Here is a 20,938-nt window from a genome sequence, read left to right on the forward strand (position 1 = left end):
AATTTCAAGATTTTGTGTATATGGACAGTTTCAAGGTGATGACATCATCAACTCAGTCATTTGCATATTCACAATAAATGTTCGATAACTGTTTAGTGAACACGAGCAAAAGTTCACAATTTCAGGTCTTCCTAATGTCTATCCAATTGTGATCAGGCTCATTAAAGCGTGTTCTTCCTTATCAGGGTAATTTGTAGCTGGTCCAGATATCTCCCTTTAAAATCAGTGTTCAGTGCCAAGTCCACAGGCCCAACGAGAGTCGTAAGGCTGCAGTTGCAATCATTTCATCCATGATGCAATGTACATGTTGCAAAGATACAGATTATTCATTGCCAGTATTTCACATGTTTGCTTGGTAGATTATAAATTCTCTTTCATTTGGACTTTTCATTGGTTACCGGTATACATACCTTTTGTTTTGATTACAGAATTTTCAAAATCCCTTTAATTGTTTTACCTATAGCTGTTTTCTTACATTAGCAACACATTGATTTTTAGCACATTTTAAGTACCTGTTCTTCTCACTAAATGGCATAGTTTGTAAATTTCATTCTGATTTTCTGCAGATTAAATGAATTTAAAGCTAAAACATAGTTCTCTGAAGGGCTAAAAATATTTTCTGCCATTTGGATCTTGCTTGTAGTACATCCAAAGGGTCTACCAAGAAACTTACCAGGCTGATATGATTTGTCAGAATGATGAGTTGTTTTGGAGTATTTTGAGATCAGAAGTATAGAATAATTTCAGTTTTGGTACACAACTCTTATTCTAAAAGGGCCATCCCCATTCAGCATTGTTGGGAGGTAGTATGATAATGGTTTTGCCCTTGCAATCATAATCTGCATACGACTACAATGTATAGCACAGAAGATTGATGGACACTGCTGTGGCTCATTTTGTTGATTATTGATAATCGATTATTTAAAATTATGTAGCAACCACAATGACAATCAGGTAAGTTCTGAAGTTGTGAACTTCTGGCGAACTGTTTTAGCTTATGTTTCGCAATTTCGTCATTACACAACTAGAATTGCAGTGGCGGATCCAGGGAGGACCGCACCAGGCGCACGCCCCCCCCCCCTTTATTTTTTTGTGGAAACAAAAGAAATAAAAAGAAAAAATGGGGGAGGGATGCGTGCCCCCCCTCCCCCTTTAATTGTTGTAAACGCGCCCCCTCTTTACGGAATTCCTGGATCCGCCCCTGAATTGTGTTATCACAGTGTTATTTTACACTTTTTTTGTTCATATATGTGTGCATTTTAGAGCAATAATTGACAGTTGTGCAGGCATAAGAGAACTATATTTTGGCTTTAACCAGTTCCATCTATATCTTCTACAAGATAAGATGTGCAGTGGATTTCAGATTTGCCAATCTGATGATGGCAAGATGATTTCTGCAGCAGAATATCCCTAGGACCTGATGGGTCAAAGAGCAAGATTCATTTTTTTTTCTTTTTAACAGGGACAATATGCGACCCTACATCGCAAAACCAAGAAAAAGTCACCAGACATATATTAAGGGCAGATTCTGAAAGAGCAGACTCTAAGCTTTAAAATGATGTACAACTCAATTCAAATGGACTCTCCTAACCTTTCTAAATATTGGAAAGAAAGCACACACTCCAAAAGAGTGTACTGAGAAAAGAGGCTCTGAAGTGCAGTGTCTATTCAAGCGCTTAATCTTTACCAAGCCGTGCTGGCTGTGCAATGAATGGGACAAAAAACGGATGTAAACCACTGTAGCAATAACAATGAAGCAATTATCAGATTAAGCTGAAATTGAGCATGCTCTATTAACACATTCCGTCCATTATTAATGCCAACTTTCAAGGCAGTAGCATCGTCCTTTCAAAAGTTATTAGAGTTGAAAGTGAAGAGTGTGCAAAGGATTTTCAAGAAATGAAAAGGGGCCTCTAAAGACATACATGTTCACACTACTCTACAAAAAAAGGGTTTTTCGAAAAAGTGCTGAAAACACTTTCCCATTCATTTTATGATCCCAAACTTAAGCATAATGTAGAAGAAGAATAGCTCTTTCAGAAAATATGAAAACCTCAAGAATGACTTGGTTGACCCATTTCGCCTTGTTTGGTTCCTTGCATAATATCAAGGGGCGTGACTTGTTGTTGATTTTGAGATGCCTGGTCACATCTGTTTATTCAATTGACCTGATGCCCCCAGAGCAGTACTCACTATATAAACAGATTAATCATAAATGTTGTAAAACTGATCACGAAGAGGGACAGTTGTACCTTGAGAAATTGTCACATGGTGGACAATGGAATTTAAGGGCAAAGGGAATAATGTAATTGTTTCCCACTGTCAGAATGTTCATTGTATACCCACTAAAGGTAGCAAAGTGTGTATTAGGGTTCTCTACATGAAGTTGCTGATGTGTATGAAAGAAGTATATCACAATAAGTAGCTGCATGACAATACATTCACACCAACAGAAAATTAATGTCCTTATGGAAAGATATCAAGCAGACTCCATAAGCATTCATTGAATAATATAGCATGTTCATGTCCTGCTGAGAAGCTGGTATAAATTTTGATTTCAAAGGTGACTCATTTGGGATCATTTTTTTATTTACCAGATGAAACGCTGTGCAGTTAGTAACTTTCCCCGTATATATGCTCCGAGAGATGCCACAGACATGATGGTTTATGTAGCAAATTGTATGCAAATAATGCACAGGAGAGAGTGCATTGGTGGAAATGCAGGCACAACACTGAGTTCCCGAGTGTGCTGCATCTCCACTAACATCACAAATTTAAACCTGTGAATGAATTATTTGTTCTGTGAAATGGGTCTATGAAATGTGGTATCAGCTGGTAAAACTTTGCATTGCAATGTAATGGTTCTTTGAACTACTTTTCACTTACCTTTGTGGATGAATACCAGTCGGCTATATTATGTAGATCTTGTTCAAAATCAAAGACATCTGAAGAAATGTTCCAACTTATATAAACATGTTCCATTTAAACCATAGCAGCATTGTTTTAGATATGCACCTCACAATTATAAAGGTAAGTGAAACATAGTTCATAGAAATTTACAGTAAATAAGTGATTGAGCACACTATCGAAACTGGTTGAATGTGGGCTGTAAAAGTACCCAGGTAAGTTTATTGTGACCTCAGATGGAGTGCATATGTTAGGCTTTATGCTGCGCTCTTTCTGCACTGCGGGGCGTCAGAAAAAATCTAAAGAGCGCACTCAACATGTTTCAGTGCTTCTAATAGGCTACATTATTGAACCCATTTTGTAATTAATGGTGCTTTGCAAATATGTTTAATTGCACCATGTTACTGGAGCATTGTCAAGATAAAAGTGTGTGGACCACATTTTTGTGTTTTTCAGGCTGCAGTAGGTTAAATGTACTGCATCTATCAAAGTCATGAAAATTGTCTTGATAAAATTGTTGAAATTGAAGATAATGTTCAACCATCTCATGTTTGACTTACATGTTATAGCTGATTTTAGTTTTCTTTGAAAACTCTTCACAATAGTCTCACCATGAAGTTTTACACTCTTAATTTCAAACAAAACACAAGAATCAAGTACACTTTTAACAAGCTGGACCTACTGTTATACAATATCATGTTTTATTCAGTATACTTATAAATACATGTACACCATGGCAAACATTGCATCTACAAAAATAACCATTTTTTACATACATGTATGCAGGAATGTACACCATACATGCAATTCTTCAAATATACGGATGTAATTCATTTCTAGTTTTGTATAATATTTACATTTTCAGCATATGACTTTTCTACATTTACAACTCATATTTTTCTACGTCAATTTGTCTTCACTAAAAACTTACATTTTATATTTCAGCACATGTAGGGCACGAACAATTTAGTTTGGCTAGGATCCCCTCTCCCCACTTTATCAAAACTACAACCTAGTACTGAATAAATACAGTATAATATGACAAACTTGCCATCTTGCAAAGTCATCCACATTTGTGAGCAGCCTTCCCGAGGATATTTGCATCAGCTGGGGCCTGTTGCATAAAACTTTTTACCTGAGAAAAACTCAGGTTGATTTTGAACAGAATATTTGAAGAGTTTGTTCGCAAAAACCGATAAGTCCATTTTTGAAGATTTTAAAGTACGGTCTCTGTCATAAAGTACAAAATAATACCTTGTAAATGATATATTGGTCACTACATATAAAGGTACATTCTTGAAGTTATGGTCAAAAGAAGCAAACATTTTCTTATCATTCTCGTTATTTTTCTTGACCTTTGATCGCAAATATCTCCATTTGGCCAATATGGACTTATCGGTTTTTGCGAACAAACTCTTCATTTCTTGTGTACAGTCAACGGCAGAATCAAACTAACCCGAATTCTCAGTTCTTACCAGAGTTTTTCTCAGATGAAACGTTTTATGCAACAGGCCCCTGGCTGGTGCAAATACACGTATCTCAAATGCACTGTACATGTACTGGAATGCATAATTGGCCCACACGAAATAAAAAGTGCACAGGGGCAAATTGTGCACATTTTGAGGGCATTGTGATCATGGTAGTCTAGCACAAATGCAGAAGAGACCCTCCACCATTTGGTACAGCACATATACAGATATTCATGACATCACATGTGTAAGAATGCTTCAACTGGGTACTTCAATGAAAGCAAATAATGTAAAGTAACATCATGCCAATTTAAATGATTAATCATCCTACCTCACCTTGGAGTACAGTGGACTCCTGTTATAACGAATTCCTCTTGATGGACAGTTTTCTTTCGCTAAATTGAAATTTTGTTATAACCCAACAAACAAACAGTAAAGAACAAAGAGAGGATAATGTTGGGGCCTCAATTTTTATTTCGCTGTAACCGGAATTTCGTTATAACCGTGTTCGTTATAACGGGAGTGCACTGAACGTGGTATATATCGCATAAGCTGGTACAGTGTACTCCCGTCATAACAAAGTCGTCGGGACCGGCGGTTTTCTTTTCGTATCACAAAATTTCATTATGGCTGAACAGTATAGTGTATAAAGATTATACAGATGATAATTTTGAGACCTGAATAGTGATTTCATTGTAACAAGAATTACAGCCATGTTTGTTATAACAGGAGTGCACTGTAAGCCAAGGATAAGCAGGGATAGTGGCAATTCAAGTGTCAACATACATGTATTTCTAATATATGCCAATTGAATACTGTAAAAGTGGATATTTTCGCGCGACTAATTTTTCGCGCTAGGCCGGGTCAGACGAGTTTCGCGTGTTTTTAATTCCGCGGAATCAAGACATCACGCACAGGAACGTATGGCAAGCAAAAATATTCGCGTGCTTTTATTTTCGCGCTAGTTTCTGGTTGCGCGAAATGCGCGAATCAACACCGCGAAAATTCCCACTTTTACAGTACTGGGTACACATGCTATCATCAATGACTGCTGCTCTTATCATGCTGTAGTTTGGTGAGACAAAAAAGGGGGGAGGGGATGTACAGTGCAGCAGACTGGTGAAACTCAATTCCTGACATATCTGCACATTTTGTTCATGAATGTTTCCCATCAAGCCTAGCATGTACACACACACACACACACACACACACACACACACACACACACAACATCCATGAGAGGGTTTTCAAAATATGGAATCCAAACAATACTACAAAACTTGACAGGTGTGGGGGGGGGGGGGGGGGAGAAAGACATTGAAAGAGAATGAGGTACAATAGAATTAAATATGCCGGAGTGAAGCGAGACTTCACTGTGCAAAAGAATATTCACACCTGATCTCTGAATACAGTGGTTCATAAATAAATGTGCGTGGATATGCCGCTAAACTCGCCACATTCCAAACTCAACCTGCAGTAAAAGTGCAACAGTGTGTGGAGTCCATCCTGCAACAAGCCAAAATCAAACATACAAATATCTTCATGACCCAAAATGTCCCTATTTATAACTGTCCATTGGACATTCACTTTTCAAAGTCATAATCATGGTATTATGACACTAATACTGATAATGATTACATTGGTCCATAAGACGAAAAACCATTTATAAAATTGTTGATATGGCATTTGTAGGACAAAATCAACATATTGATTGAATGGACTCCTACATAAATGTATACAGCACTTTGATTCTCTGGTTTACATATTTTCTTGTGATTGATTAAAGCTATGTAATGTATGATGCAGTAATTGCTGGTTTATATAGTTCTGTTTTATGTTGATTAACAGAAGGGGAAAGGTGAACAGCAAAAAAAAAAAAAATAATGAATATATATATATATATATATATAAATATATATACCGTAATTGACAAATACGAATAAAACTATGAAAAAAAAATTGGCAATGATGTGAGCTTTAGAAAGGGTGTTGCCACAGGCATGTTAAAAAATTGTTTTGTTACCCGGGCATACAACTGTTTGAATACAAATGCACACACATAATTTACAAAACTAGGGAATGAAATATTGCCATAATCTTTTCTCCTAATATTGTCAACATTTGTTAATAAATATACCTTATCAATGCTGCAATCATTATGTGGCATGCATTTTTTGTGAAATGATAAGTACATGTATCACATATTTCAACACCTCAACTGGGGAGTACAAGCACATATTTCATTTGATGCCCATTGGTGATCATAATGAAGACACTCAGGTACACACGTCAAATGAATGTCTCAAAAATATTAAAAAAATGTCAGATTTCCCTAAGTCATAAAGTCAATTTGTAACAGACTGCCTTCTCATTTCTACACTTTGACCTTGTTTACATAGCCACCTGTTTTCCTCAAATACCGGTAGAAGGGATTGTTTCCAGTTTTTCACCTCAGATAAATAACTTGGGACAATATCAACATCCCATAGAAAACATTTCATTCTATGCACAAGCAAACTTGGCACACTTTTCAGACCTGTTTGATGGTTGAATCTGGAAATGCTCGGGGGAAAGGGGGGTCCAAGTCTTGGCAAAAGAGGGGTAGAGGGACTGAGGAAGAGGACAGTTAATTCACAAAATATTTGGCAAGTTTTCAAAAAGTTTCCTACGCATACAAACCCTGTGTACAAGCACACCTTCTATGATTTCAACAAGGCAGCACTGACGCACCAATCAACGCATAGGCCAACAAACTTTCAGACAAACTTTAGGTTCAACGAGCACTGTGTCAGAACAAGAATAATAAACAAGCAAAAAAATTATATAAACAAGAAAAACAGCCCTGCTTCTCTGCATGAGACATCAATTATATTCCCACATGAATGTGATGATTGTGATTTATCTAGGATAATGCAGCATTATGACATCACCGGATTCTTGTCACCAACCAATCGCCCTTCTTATACGGGATTTCCCCCTTTGTCACATTCTGGCAATCTTCTGCTTCAATGCCATTCCTAATCCCAGCTATACCCACATCTCTCGCAAACTCACTGTACCTATGAATATCTGTCAGTCAGTTTGTTCACCTCTCTCGTTTTCTCTATCTCAATCTGGATGACTGTTCCTCACTTGTAGCAATAGTCTCTCAAGTGTGTTAAAGTCATTTCCGTCCTCTGCTCGAGGCGGATGAGGAAAATCGCCAACCGATGGCAGCGCGGAGAACCCCATCCTGACGCCGCTCTCAGTAATAGCCCTGCGTCTTCTGCATCCCGTCTCTCCTCTTCATCAGCTCCTCGATGCGGTCGTCCTTCAGCTTCAGCAGGTGTTCTAACCGCCGCACCTTGGCTTGCAGGATCTGCCGGGGGAACGGAAGCACAAGGTGGCAAAGACTTTAATAGAGACAACAAAAAGGAGACAGAAAAAGCAGTACACCACTTTACGCTCGCTGATATTCACGGCTAATTGGTTCATGACAACAACAATGAAAGGCCATTGCAATTCACTGCAGTGTGTGAAGGCCATGAGACAATACATGGGCTCTCAATCTTGATTGTTTTTTGTTGTTTTTTGGGGGGATAGGGGGATTTTATAGTGGGGATTACGATGGGGGATGGAGATGGAAATGGATGGGGACAGGAGCGCAGCATCACTACAGCATTAGACTTTAGCAGCTTTGCATGTACAGTGTATCAGTCTGCTCAATGCAATTTTTTGTCGAAAACAAGAAGACAAAAGTCAGAACATTTTTCAAATGACATGCTGAAATGAAAATGAAATGCTTCTCAGACACATATCATGAAACATTTATGCCATAAATCATAATATGAAGCCACCTCTTTACAGTAGATGTGTTGGTATGAAATCATTGTCACAAATACTGTAAAGTAAAGACATAAACAGTATTTCTCTCTGGCACAAGCTCACTGTTCATACTGATATTCATTTGCGATGATATGCAAATTCTTGCTACCAAGGGCAAGGTTGATGCTACAAGCACATCAAACATCACAAGGGACAAAGAAGAACAAGTTCTAGTGATGGTCACCTACTATGTATATTGACAGACCCTCAAGTACCCCATCACACCATCAATATCATGCAGAGGAGTGGCCGGTACTTATTAATCAATCCCATCAAGCCTTGCAGGAATGATCTCGTCATCATTTTTTAAATTAGCAGCTCTAAGTCTGACTGCATTTCTTACACTAGAGAAAGATTAGATGTATCTGGTTAAAAATCACTCAATCTGCAAAATCAGAAAACAAAATTTGCCAATTTAAGAGAGATATATGATATAATAAGACCAGGCATCACAGCACCAGCAAAAAGTTGCATGCCCTGATTTTACATAAGGACTGAAAATAGGTGAACCAGGTCAACCCGGTCAAGCTTGAGTTTTTCATATTATCTGAAAGAGCAATTCTTTAGAATAGCTACATTATTCTAAAGTTTGGGATCATAAATCAATTGGGAAATTGTGTTTTCAGTAGTTTTTCTACTACACCTTTTTTTTGTAGAATAGTGTGATTAGGTATGTTTTAGAGGCCCCTTTTTTAAAAAACCCTCAAAAAACTCTTCACTTTCAACTCTCTTAATGACTTTTGACATGATAATCCTACTGCTTTGAAAATTGGCATTGGTAATGGATAGAATGCGCTATTAAAGCATGCTTACTTTCAGCTTAATCTGATTATCCCTTCATTGTTTTTTTTTTTTTTTTTTTGTCCCATTCATTGCATTGCTGGCATGGCTTGGTAAGATCTACTTTTGTGCTTGAATAGACCCTTTACTTTAGAGCCTCTTTTCTCAGTGCACACTTTTCCAGAGTGTGTGTTTTCTTTCCAATGTTTAGATAGATTAGGAGGATCCATTTGAATTGAGTTATACATCTTTTCAAAGCTTGAAACCTGCTCTTTCAAAATCTGCCCTTAACTAAAAACTCAAGTTTGGCGACTTTGACTTTGTGATGCACAGTCACATAGATATTCTCAAATATGGAGGAAGCTGCATTAAACAGCATGGAATGCTTTCTCCTAGCTTATGGTGAGGACTGACTTCATATCTAAAAAATATATTAATAAGATGCCAGATGTACAGTGTAACTATACACAGTAATATGCAAGTAAACGTGATGGATACCATCTTTACTCAGAAAAGGACACAGAATATCCAGAAATATTTTCATCTCTGAAATGAGAGGAATATTTTAATCACAGTATAGTAACACATGATGCAATTTGGGATATCAGCTGCTGTACGCTTTACATATTTCTCGTTTCATTTTATAAAGCGGTAAAGAAGTTGTAAAGAGTACAGATATGCTATTGCTTTAGTCCAATAGTATTTCTATATTTTCATTTTGTTTTCCACTTTCTATTTTCGAGTGAAGGAAACCAGGAAAAGAAAAAAGAAATCAAAACAAATCTATTTCACTCTGTGTGTGCGAGACAGTAATAGGCATAATGCCAAACCCTAAAGTAAACACAATGAAGAGACTTCATTGTAAAGATATGATGTCAAAGACGAGGGCAAGCGTCGGGGTCAAATTTGCTGTGGTTTCATAACAGACCTTGAACTTCAATCCTCTTGGTCAACACACAGTGTTAAATTTAAATATATATCAACACCATTTGGCAGAATCTGGGGCAAAGAAGGAATGAGGTCATGATATAACCGCAACCTCCTGTTCATATTGCCTGTATTCTACCCTCTCCCCTGACTAATGTTACAACATGGAAACAGAAAAAGCCAGTGTTATGGCTATTCTATTCTGAGTTTCAATAAATAAGGTAGATACAGCATCTATATTTAGGATTTTGCATTTTTGTGGTGGTGGCTGCTGTTGTTGTTTTTTTTGTAACATTGGGTAGATGCACCTTACATATACAATGCTATAGATATCTACAGTACACGCTACACAACTCCAATGGGGAAAATGCTCTTGCGAGATGGAATATTTATTTTCACAACAATAAAGAGCTTACAACTCCAGGTGCTGTGAGTTGCTCACAATAATTTGGTGCAGTAGAATTACAAATTATGATGTTTTCACTGACTCCCTCCGTTAGCATTGCCCGTGTCTGATGATTGAACTTCAGGAGAGCAGCATTTTTTGTAATAGATCTGATACTGATTCAGTAATTGCAAAATACAGTGAGAACTTGTCAGTGAAGCTGGAGGGAAATTGGACAAATCGTTCAAACGTTTCATACTTTCAAACGTTTGAATAAATCCAACTGCTTTCATCGCCGGATCAAAAGGCTACAAGAATTTGTGATGTCACAGCGGTGAAACGACATATAGAAAATACAAAGGGAATTCAACAAGATGCAATTTTGTATGAAAAATACACATTCCCTTCACTTATTACTGAAAGGTAAAGTAGTGCAATTTCCTATACTTCTTTACAATACATCCTATTTACGGAGGGCAAAACTACTAGCACTGTCTATGTGTTAAAATTCAGCCAAATTCATGGAGTGCGATTACAGACACTGGATCACAGCCATTAATCCAATGCAATATCATATCTTAACTGAAAAGGCCAATCTAGTGAGTCAATTAAATTTTCTCCCTCCCAAAATCCACACATCACAGTTCCACATATGCGTATCTGTGTTTGCACTGTACCAGCATTCTGAGTATTCAAGAATGTTGACATGCATGTAGGTTGACATTTTGTCAATCAAATTTGGATGATTTGGCGATTATTTGTTTGTAGTTTACTTTGGTTTAGTTTGAGTTGCTGTTGTTGTTGTTGTTAATGTTGTTGTTGTTGCTGTTGTTGCTATAAAAGTTTCTTTTTTTTTTCTTTCAAAATTACCTGAACTGTTTCCTGTGATGCCAGCAGAGCTTGCTCTTTCTGCTCTATAACCATCCGTACTGCTGGGGGGAGTTCTGGCTCAATGCCACCGTTGAACTGTTGCCTGTATGATGCTCCACGTGGATCGCTGTTAACATAGACAACCCATCAAAACAAATATGTCAAAGAGGGGGCTGGGTTGCAAGCATCAATGTTTAAGAGCCCAGACTATATCAAGATTCGTCCAGAATACCTCTAACTATAATGTATTGTTTAGGACTTGAAAAATTGAAATAAGGCTCTTTTTGCCATAGATCTCCATATCTCTGGATTAACAATAACGAACAAGAAATAACTAAATATTTCTGTCAATGCAAAGACTGTGAAAAGGAATTCAAAGCAACCTCTCACAAAGTGACTTCTCTTCTTCCAATCCATGAAAGCCTGTTTTCATTCATTCACAGGCCTGTTTATCCTTGCTCATCATGAATGTTTGCAGGTAGATTTATACCATGCTGCCTGGCCTGAAAAATGAATGTTGGCTGCCTATTTGAATCTCTTACTATTTGAATCTTTCCTTACATGATCATCTAAACATAAGCAGAGACTGCTGTGAAAAATGAACAATCTCTCCATCAGCAATTAGGCCTAACCACACCAGATTAGACAGTGACTGCACAATCGAGTGGCTTTTCATGGCTCTGTAATCAAAGAAAAGAAGCCGTGGTCACAATAGCAAAAGACTGTGAGGTCTTTGCGATCTTTTGTCGTCTGTTCACACTGATAGCTTTGGATCGAGAAGTTTGGGTCACTAGTATGTGTGCGCAAGAAAGAACAGTACGCCGTCTGATAGCTGGTGATTGTGACGTAACAATGCACTTCTGTTCGTCACAATGATTGCATGCTTTGAAGGCACAGCCCGCAAACATGATGGACTGGTCACGTGACAAACTTTGCGAAGTTTAAGTTTTTGGCATTCACACTGGCAAAAGGTCAAGAAGTTTGGCGGGGGTGGGGGGAAATATCCCTAGTTTGAGAGGGAAGTTTCGCGAGAAGTTTTACGGGAAGTTTGTGGTCACACTGGCGAAAGATTGAGATCTAGAAGATCACGATCTTAAACTTTGCAATCTTTTGCCACTGTGACTGTGGCTAATAAGCCCCTGTTGGATGCTAGTTTACTAGAGATTTGAAGTTGAAACTGAATAATAGATTCTGCATATAAAATCATGTACAAAAGTCTGAAAAGCTGTCTTACCCTTGTGGTGGATGTAAGACTATCGGAGCCTTGGGTCCAGCAGCTGGTGCCTTAGGTGGTCTACCCATCCCTGTGAGTGGTATAAGCAATACACGGAGAAACACACATTGACAAGATGGTACATTTCCTTTGTCTAGTACATGGGATGTATCGCTGATTGCTGATTCATGAGGGGTATTACTAGATGTGGACAAAGAAGTCATGCCAACCGCTTGATTTTACTTGCTACGACAAACTAAAACTACATGCTGTCCCTTGTCTTTGTCCACACATCAGGCTTCATGTATAACAAAAATGTTGATTTTTTTTTTTCAGTGGGGAGGGGGATCTTGAAAGGGAGGTTGGCAATGCTTGTTGATGGTAGGTATTAACAATCTCCAGGACAATCATCACCACTGACCGGAAAACACAACTTGCCCTCATTGAAGATGCAAACCAACTCATAACGTTGCATTACGATAAAGAGCATTTCTGCATCAATCCACATTACCCTGCTAACTGCACGACTCTGAAATCTCCATTTACAGTACACATGGCTTTCAAGGTTACAGGAGACGATGGATTAACTGAAGTGGTGAAATGAAAGAGCACCCTCTTGTCAGAAATTTATGAAATGTCCACAATACTCTCAGTTCTCTAAATAGAATGCTGCAAATACTAAATGTTGCATCCTAGGAAACTGTCGCATGGAGAAACCCTCCCTAAACGTCAGTTACAGTTCCCTTGTGAAGCAAAGTCCGCAATGTCCTACTCTCTTGTAGGTCAAGAGCAATAGATCAGAGGCCTTCTGACTTCATAGATTCTCTTACCAATGCGATTCCCTTTTGGTGGTTGGGATCCCACCTCCTGTCCATCAAGGTAGCCATCAGGGGACATCTCCTGGTTTGAGAGGGGAACAAAGTTTAGCAGGTACACTGTATACTACATAGTATAAAGACTTCTTTGCATTTAGACAGCACTACACTTGTAAGGATACATCACACACCTATTGTTTTTAACATGAAAATGCTTCTAAACTCTAAATACTAAGAACATTCCTAAACAAACACACAAGTCTTATCTGTGAATTGCCAGTATATCTTTCTCTTATTACATCTTCGCCTTTCTATTCAGCATACTCAGTGCTGTAACTACTGATCTTCATTCCAGTAAAATTTTTCACAGTTGTGTATATTCGTGTCGAATTTATTCCTTTGCATTCCCAGTGGGAAACCAAATAGGAAAATGAATAAATGGTGTTCAAAATTTTCTGAGAAGAAGGTTCAGATTCAAAGACTTTGAATTGTTTCAAGAAGGTGTGAACTTTCACATCAAAACAATCATGTTCTGGATTGGATCTAATTTTACAACACATTTGTTTGTTTTGTTTTCTTCCTATCATGGGTCATACTGCTTTTTCCCGATATTCTGTGTGATGTGTGTGTGCATATGTGTGCGTGCCAACCTGCACATAAGATGTTGGCCTCTCATATCGAACGTAAACACATGTGACATATTCTGACCACTGCAAACAAAAAGCATCATTTACTCCTGTCATTTAACAAATTGGTTTTCCCTACTCTTCATAAAAGGAACCACTCATTTGCCTATGTGAGATCACTGCCATTTGCCCATGAATATAATTATTTCTCTCTCAGTTGAAAAGTGAACAATCGGTGTCGAAGTATAACCTATAGCTATAAACCTTCCTTATTTTACTCGTCCTTAGAATACGACCAGTTGACCCACAGTTTATGAGAATTGAGCATATAGCGCAGAAATGCATGGCCTCACTCAAGAGAACTTTCTCTCTCTTCACTTGCTGCTTTTTAGCCAAATTTTGCCCTCTCCTGTAAGAGCGCTCCTTAAAACAAACAAACTCACCTTTTGAGGATTGCTCTTGCGCTTCATGAGGAAGATGTCAATTTTCTGCCTGACCTGCCACAAGACATTTTCTATGACGCCCGGCTTGACGTTGACTACACTGTTGACCACGTGGTCGGGAACTGAGAAGTGAAATTTGCACAACACCTTCCTGCGGTGGAAATAAATAAAACAAAAACAAAGAAACATGACCCCTGTACATCTGTTTTTGTTTCTCCTTCAAGCTGCTACAAGAGTCAAGGACATTTAACATGTACACATTGGCCACCTACTGCCAATACTTGATAAGGCTGCGTTCACATAGAATTATACTATTCGGGTATTCGGGGCTCGTTTTCGAGGGCACACGAATAGCTTGAATCGAACGATAGGATTTCCTAACACCGGTTCACATAAGAGGGCACTATTCGAAAGTACCGAATAGCTGCGAATAGTATAGCATAGTGGGAATCAAGCTTGTTCGATTTTCTTGCAGCGTATACCGTCTCTCGTTTATGAAATAATGACAATTTTGGTCTGGATTTGCCCTTTAGCAAAAATATGCATTTAGACTGATATTCTGATGCAGTTTAGAAATTGTTAATAAGATTTGCTGGGATGTAGGAGGAAGAAATCCTCACTGCATGGGATGGTGAGTTGACGGTGCGGGTGATGGTGTACTGGGTGCCCGAATAGCGAATAGCGAATAGCGAATAGCGAATAGCGAATACCGTATACTTCTATGTGAACGCAGCCTAATGGACACATATCCTCCTGTTGCTCTTTATCTGTTTTAGAGGCAATACATATTCTAGCTTTACAGCATCCATGTTGAGATCCTTCATGTTCTCATATTGCTACAAACTAAATGTAGTTTCACTTTTCCTGTAACGACACTGTCACAATAATGGATGCACCACTGTCTCAGTCAATGCACTTTTCTCCTTCACATATCCTCAATGACTGGTGTTCAAAAGTACAAGATACTGTATACGCTATAATTTTCGCGTACATAAATTTTCGCGAATTGCCGCTGTCACACATTTTCGCGAGTGGTTAAATTCGCCATTGGGGGACCAGAGAAAATATGAAGTGGCAAAGAAAGTGTGAATTTTCAACTTACTAGCAAATAAGAATGATACTAGTTATACACTGCATGGAAAAAACATACCAAACTCTGCGAACTAGTAAGTTAGAATTCAACATTTTTGAAGTGGTTGAGCCCATCGAGCTAGATTTCTGACGAGTGGTACGAGGGGTACGAGTAAAATTCAACGGCAACCAGCTGGAACATACGAAGCCCCGGCCCCTAAAGTTGACATGTGAATGTAGCGGCATGCAAACGCAAGAGCTAGTGCTAATACGGTACATGTAATCCAAGGGTGACACGCCGCGCGTTTGTAAACGTTGTGGCGCAATATATGTACGTAAACAAGCTTAGCCAGTATGGTCTGTTCGGTAAGCCGTGACATGGTATACTAGTACTGAAATGTTCGTATCATCAAGGCAAGGGATTCATTTTGGAAGGTAATATTTTCGCGCGTTGTTAATTTCGCGAATAGCTCCCGACTCGCGAAATTCGCGAAAATAAAACCCACGCGAAATATATAGCGTATACAGTATACAGTTGGTATCACATCAAAATGTATGTCTAGTGTGTATGTACATCTCTTATAATATATATCTTCATGGGTGTAAAAAAAAAAGAAAAAAAATATTGTGCCAGTCTACTGAGGGAACATGAATTCCACTTTTGTTCATCACTTCATAAATACTGCATTCCTGTCTCTAAACTGAAATTTGAGGATAGAATTAGTGTTTATCTGATGCTATACAAATGAATTCCTGCTGCATGTAGTACACCACAAGATTTGCTTTCTAAAGATATCTGACAACAGAAATGTCATGACTAGTCACCGAGACTTACCGGTTTAGCGTTTTCCAGTTGTCTTTCTTCTGCTTGGTGGAGCTGGCCGGCGTGTAGTTGTGGAGTTCTACAAGTCTTGGTAAGAAGTGGGCGACTACCTCTGCCATTAAAACTGAAAAAAAAAAAGAAGAGAGAAGAACACACTCAAAGTCAGTAGGTTGAATTCTAGAGCAAAGTGAGTGTTGTACCTAGTGTGTCAAATACCCAGAATGGGATTCTTTAGGGCAAACATGATCTTGTAATGCAGACTCTATTACTAGAAGTCTGGGCTATCCTGGGTTTTAATAGCCGGAGTCAATCAGGACACACTGTATGAACTCACAGAAGTCTAAGCCATAAATATTGGGCAGTACGCATAAAAACTAGCAATTGCTTGCGAGCAACTTTGCATCAAGCACGAACACAAGTTTGTCAAGCAAAAGATCAAGCTTACATGTAAGTAATTGCTTGCATAACCTTTTGCTTAAGGCCGTTTCACACCATAACGCGGGCTTGTGGCGAGGAGGTAGTTTCCAGCACGTAGAAGATTTTCAGCGGGCGAACAAGAATGTTTGCAATTTTCATTCATGCCTTGTCATACCGTACGGGGGAACTTCTGCGGCTTGACTTGCGGGGAAACAAATTTACTCCAAGTAGCTCTTCGCAGTTGGTCCGCACCTGACAGTATCTAGCGCGTAGTTGCCCGGAGGTGCTCACGCAAGTCCGATTTAACCGCAGCCAAGTTTTGAGCATGACCAAAACCTTTTCCGGGTGAGTCGCGGGAATGCCCGTAGAGGTCCACGCAGAACGCCAGTAGGAGACCCTTAGCGGCAGTACTTCCCAGGCAATTCCCACGCAGATACTTCGCAGTCCCGTATGCAGCCAAGATAATGAAATTCTGTGAGATTTCAGCCATTCCATTAGAGGAATTCCTTCACTAAGTTGTCAGCCCCCACGCGACTGGTACAAAGGTCACACAGTATACTCGCAAGTATAACGCGTCCAGCAAGTAAGACACATGCGCTGACTCGCACAAATCCTTTTCCGCCCTCAGGAATGTCCGGTATGCTAGAAAATCCCTACACGTAACAAGCCCGAGTAGCTTGCCCGGAAAGGTGTGACAGGGCCTAAACACGGTTGCGGGTAAAAAAATATGCGTGCGCACCTCCGGGCGACTACTTTCGAGATACATGCTAGGTACTGTCATGTGCGGATATCTACGGGGACCTCCGGGTAGTCAAAATTGTTCTTTGCAAGTCGCACGCAAGGCTGGTGTGACACGGCCTTTACAAATATGTATTTACATATAAACCTTTTGCTTGCCCTGTACAAGTAATTGCTTGCTATTTCAACAAAAGGGGTGTTACGTCTGTGCAAACACAAGAACAAAGGCTGGTTTGATAGGATGTATGTTCGGTTAGGCATGTGTGTGTTGTGTGTAAACTATTATATGAAAAACATTTCCTGACATGGCAGAACTATAAAATGACACTCAATTAAATGCGCGCGCAGACAGACAGACAGACACACACGCACCTACACACATAAATATTACTGGCTGATTCCTATCACTTCCCTAACTGCTGCTTAAATAGCAGCCCGCACTGCTGCAGCGGCAGATCTGCCAGGTAGCACGTGGAGAGAGGTCTCTGCATGTCAGACATATTGTACATCCTACCTGTTTCTCATCACATTTTGCATGCTACTGTAATAACCACTGGAAATTCCCCTTGTTGAAACAAACGAGTTTCAGATACATCATTCTTATTCTTAGACTTAGGAGAAATTTCCTGCTGATTTATACTACCCCTGCACAACATGGGCCTTTCCTTTACAAATATGATAATTATGCTTAAAAGCAAATATTCAACTCAAGCAAATGCTCAAAGCCTGTTTTACAGAACTTGGCAAATGATTATAAGCAATAAATTGTTAGCAAGAAGCAAAAGGTCTGTTAGTGTTACAGTGTTATGCATAGTCTAGGGTCTACGCGTACATTTTTAAGCAAATGCTTTTGTAATAAACAGTCCTGTCACTGTATAGACTCTAGCGGTTACAAGTGGTTCGCACGGCGCCTTAATGGTCGGGCTACTGTTACTCACTAGACTCTACTAGAGAAATCTACATGAAGATTTGATGTTTCTTTTTTGTCCTTCAGGACAAGGAAAAATACTCTTGGCACTTGCCCAGCTTGTCAAACAGTCACATATTTTCAAGTAGGCCTAACGTTACATGTCTTGAAAATTAAGCTGTAAATGTAGACATCTACAAAGTTTGTAGGTGCTAGCCACCGAAGAAATGTCTCTTTAAATACCAGTAGTTTAACATAACATTTAATATTAACAATACAATACGTTATTGTTTAGACTTTAGAGTAGACTTCCTACTCTAACAGTTAGCTCTGGACGGGTATTAAAGACAAAGCATTAATATTAACATTAGACTGGGAACTGACGAAGACAACTGCCTGTTTATTGACAATTGAAGCTCGAGGCAGTGGGTGTTTGCTTGCAGAGATGGGTCGGGCAAAGAGCTAAATCCCTGCAGCATGCCGTGCAGGCTCACAGCCAACCATTACGCCATCGCCCACCCGGATCCCTCTGAATTGCCTGGCTACCGGCTTCGTTCGGAAGCGGACCCAGCGCTTTCGCCGAAGAAACAGCATAGCAGTAAGCGAACCGCAGCAGCTGTCGGTCATGTTATTGTCAGCTCACACTCAGGCTGCGAGCTGCGTGTGATCCCAGAACGCGATACTAGTAGGTTGTGTTCTGTGTATGGCCTACCTCCATCGCTGAAGTCTCTGCCGACGTTTCTCTTTGGTCTTGTCAGCGGAATTTCATCCAACCACGAATATAGATCCTCTAACTGATCTTGCTCTAGTTGAATCATTTTCACTGGGGATGATTCTTCCTCGGTCATTTGGAGAAAAAGTAGGCTCAAATCCCGGGGATGAATACAGTTTGGTTGTCCTTCCTGTCACAGGTATTCGGTTCACGCGCACGATCTCTGGCTTCACGTCGCCATGATTGTTGTTAGCCAAAACAATGACGTCACAGCGAGGAAAATTAAAGGCTCCGCTCTGGTAACTCCGGGCCGGTAGTCCGTCTGACTGGAGAAACACTCAGGGGAACAAAATCTCCGGGTCCAATTTTAGGATATTATGTCCTAGGATCGAATGCCCTCACTTTGGATTATCAGCTAAAAGAAGATGAAGAAGACAAATAAAATGTTTTCCACTCGCTATTTCATTCGAGATGCAGAAAAGAAAACCTTAAGTACTTTGACTTCTGCAACAAAATATTCGCGTTGACTTTTCATCATTTAATCGTTGTTACTGCTCTCAGAACCATTGTCATGGTTATCGATGGTCGTAAATATCGTCATCTTTATCAAAATATATTTTCATAAAAATTATTACGTTATTAATTGCCTTGTTGCCATCTATGGATAGACCGAACAACTACTGATTCCCCGTTTCTTTAAAGTAGGCATATACAGTATGTCCCCCCCCCCAAAAAAAAAAAACAACAACAACAACAACAACAACACCCATCGGAAATCCGCAGTGATAACATTCAATACGATCAAACTGTCTGAATGCTATTTCAGGATCTGAAAATATAACATCTTACTTCTTTTTCTTTCTTTCTTTTTTTTTTTTTGTTGTTGTTGTTGCAGAAAACCCCATTCAAGTTGGTTAGGTGGTAACAGAGAAATGTGGATCGCTGTAAAGTATTTCATGGCATTTATTTCTCCCAAGTGTATCAAATGGATGCTCCTGGATCTGCATAACGTGTGAACGCAATGGACAGAACTTGGAGGGAAGGGGTTCCTGACATGCTCTTCACAGATCCTCATTTCTCTTTGACCATCACTAGGGAAGCAAATCGGATGGGATTTTTTGTAAGGGTATAATAAGTTATGCTTTCATACCCTGAAATTGTATTTGGTTTAATTCACTATTTCTAAAGTCATCGTTGCGGAGGGTCCCGTTGGGGGGGGGGGCATTATACGGTATATAATGACTTTGTTATCAGTAACATTTTAAAGCATGTTGTACTGTGTCAAAATAATTACGTCCCTTTTAACAAATGGATTGAATACCGCAAGGGGTTTTGTTTGGTTTTTGTTTGTTTAAATTGTTTGGTTTTTGTTTGTTTACTTGTTTTGTTTGTTGGGGTGGTTTTTTTTTTTGTTTTTTTTTGTTTTTTTTGGGGGGGGGGGGTGTTTTTGGTGTGTGGGTTTTTTTTTTGGGGGGGGGGTTGTTTTACTTCTTTTTCCAACTTAATCTTGTCACCTGATACAAAATGCTTAGTCTAATTGAGAAACATGAACACAAAAGAAACAAAAGCAAAAAATTCGTCTGTCACAATTGAAAAACGATGCTTGTAATAAGGAGGTGACAGTGTGTATATACTATCCGGTACTGTAAATGCTTAGAGTGGGTAAGACATTGACTGACTCACTAATGCTTATAAACTATGGGTGCACGGGTGGAGTTGTAGAGGATTTCGATATCAATTTTACTCTTAAATGATGTCAAGAGCAGTATTGGATGGTGATTGTCAACTGTTATACACTGGACGATTGATTCTGTATCAAACGTTAACTGTACATTTCCTCTCGTGTGCAGATATCTCCTTCTATCTATAGGTCCTACTAGTAATCGATGTATCTTGTTATTCAGCCACGCTCCCATCATGCCCCGCGAGCAATATTTATGGCTGTTTGTGAAAAGTTCGTTCAACTGATCT

General features: G+C 39.2%; 1 protein-coding gene across 1 annotated transcript; it reads right to left on the reverse strand.

Annotated features, from left to right (window-relative positions):
- Window positions 1-7,620: 7,620 nt before the first annotated feature.
- Window positions 7,621-19,103, reverse strand: LOC139715639 (sperm flagellar protein 1-like). The gene is made up of 7 exons (XM_071627196.1): window positions 18,968-19,103; window positions 16,206-16,317; window positions 14,288-14,450; window positions 13,246-13,315; window positions 12,435-12,506; window positions 11,203-11,333; window positions 7,621-7,734 (listed from the first exon to the last, which is right to left on the reverse strand). The coding sequence occupies exons 1-7, from the start codon at window positions 19,101-19,103 to the stop codon at window positions 7,621-7,623; spliced, it is 798 nt and encodes a 265-aa protein (XP_071483297.1).
- Window positions 19,104-20,938: the final 1,835 nt, after the last annotated feature.

The sequence above is a fragment of the Diadema antillarum genome, unplaced genomic scaffold (genome assembly GCF_040938485.1).
Source record: "Diadema antillarum isolate AM-2024a unplaced genomic scaffold, OU_Dant_1.0 scf00000053, whole genome shotgun sequence".
Taxonomy (NCBI): Eukaryota; Metazoa; Echinodermata; class Echinoidea; order Diadematoida; family Diadematidae; genus Diadema; species Diadema antillarum.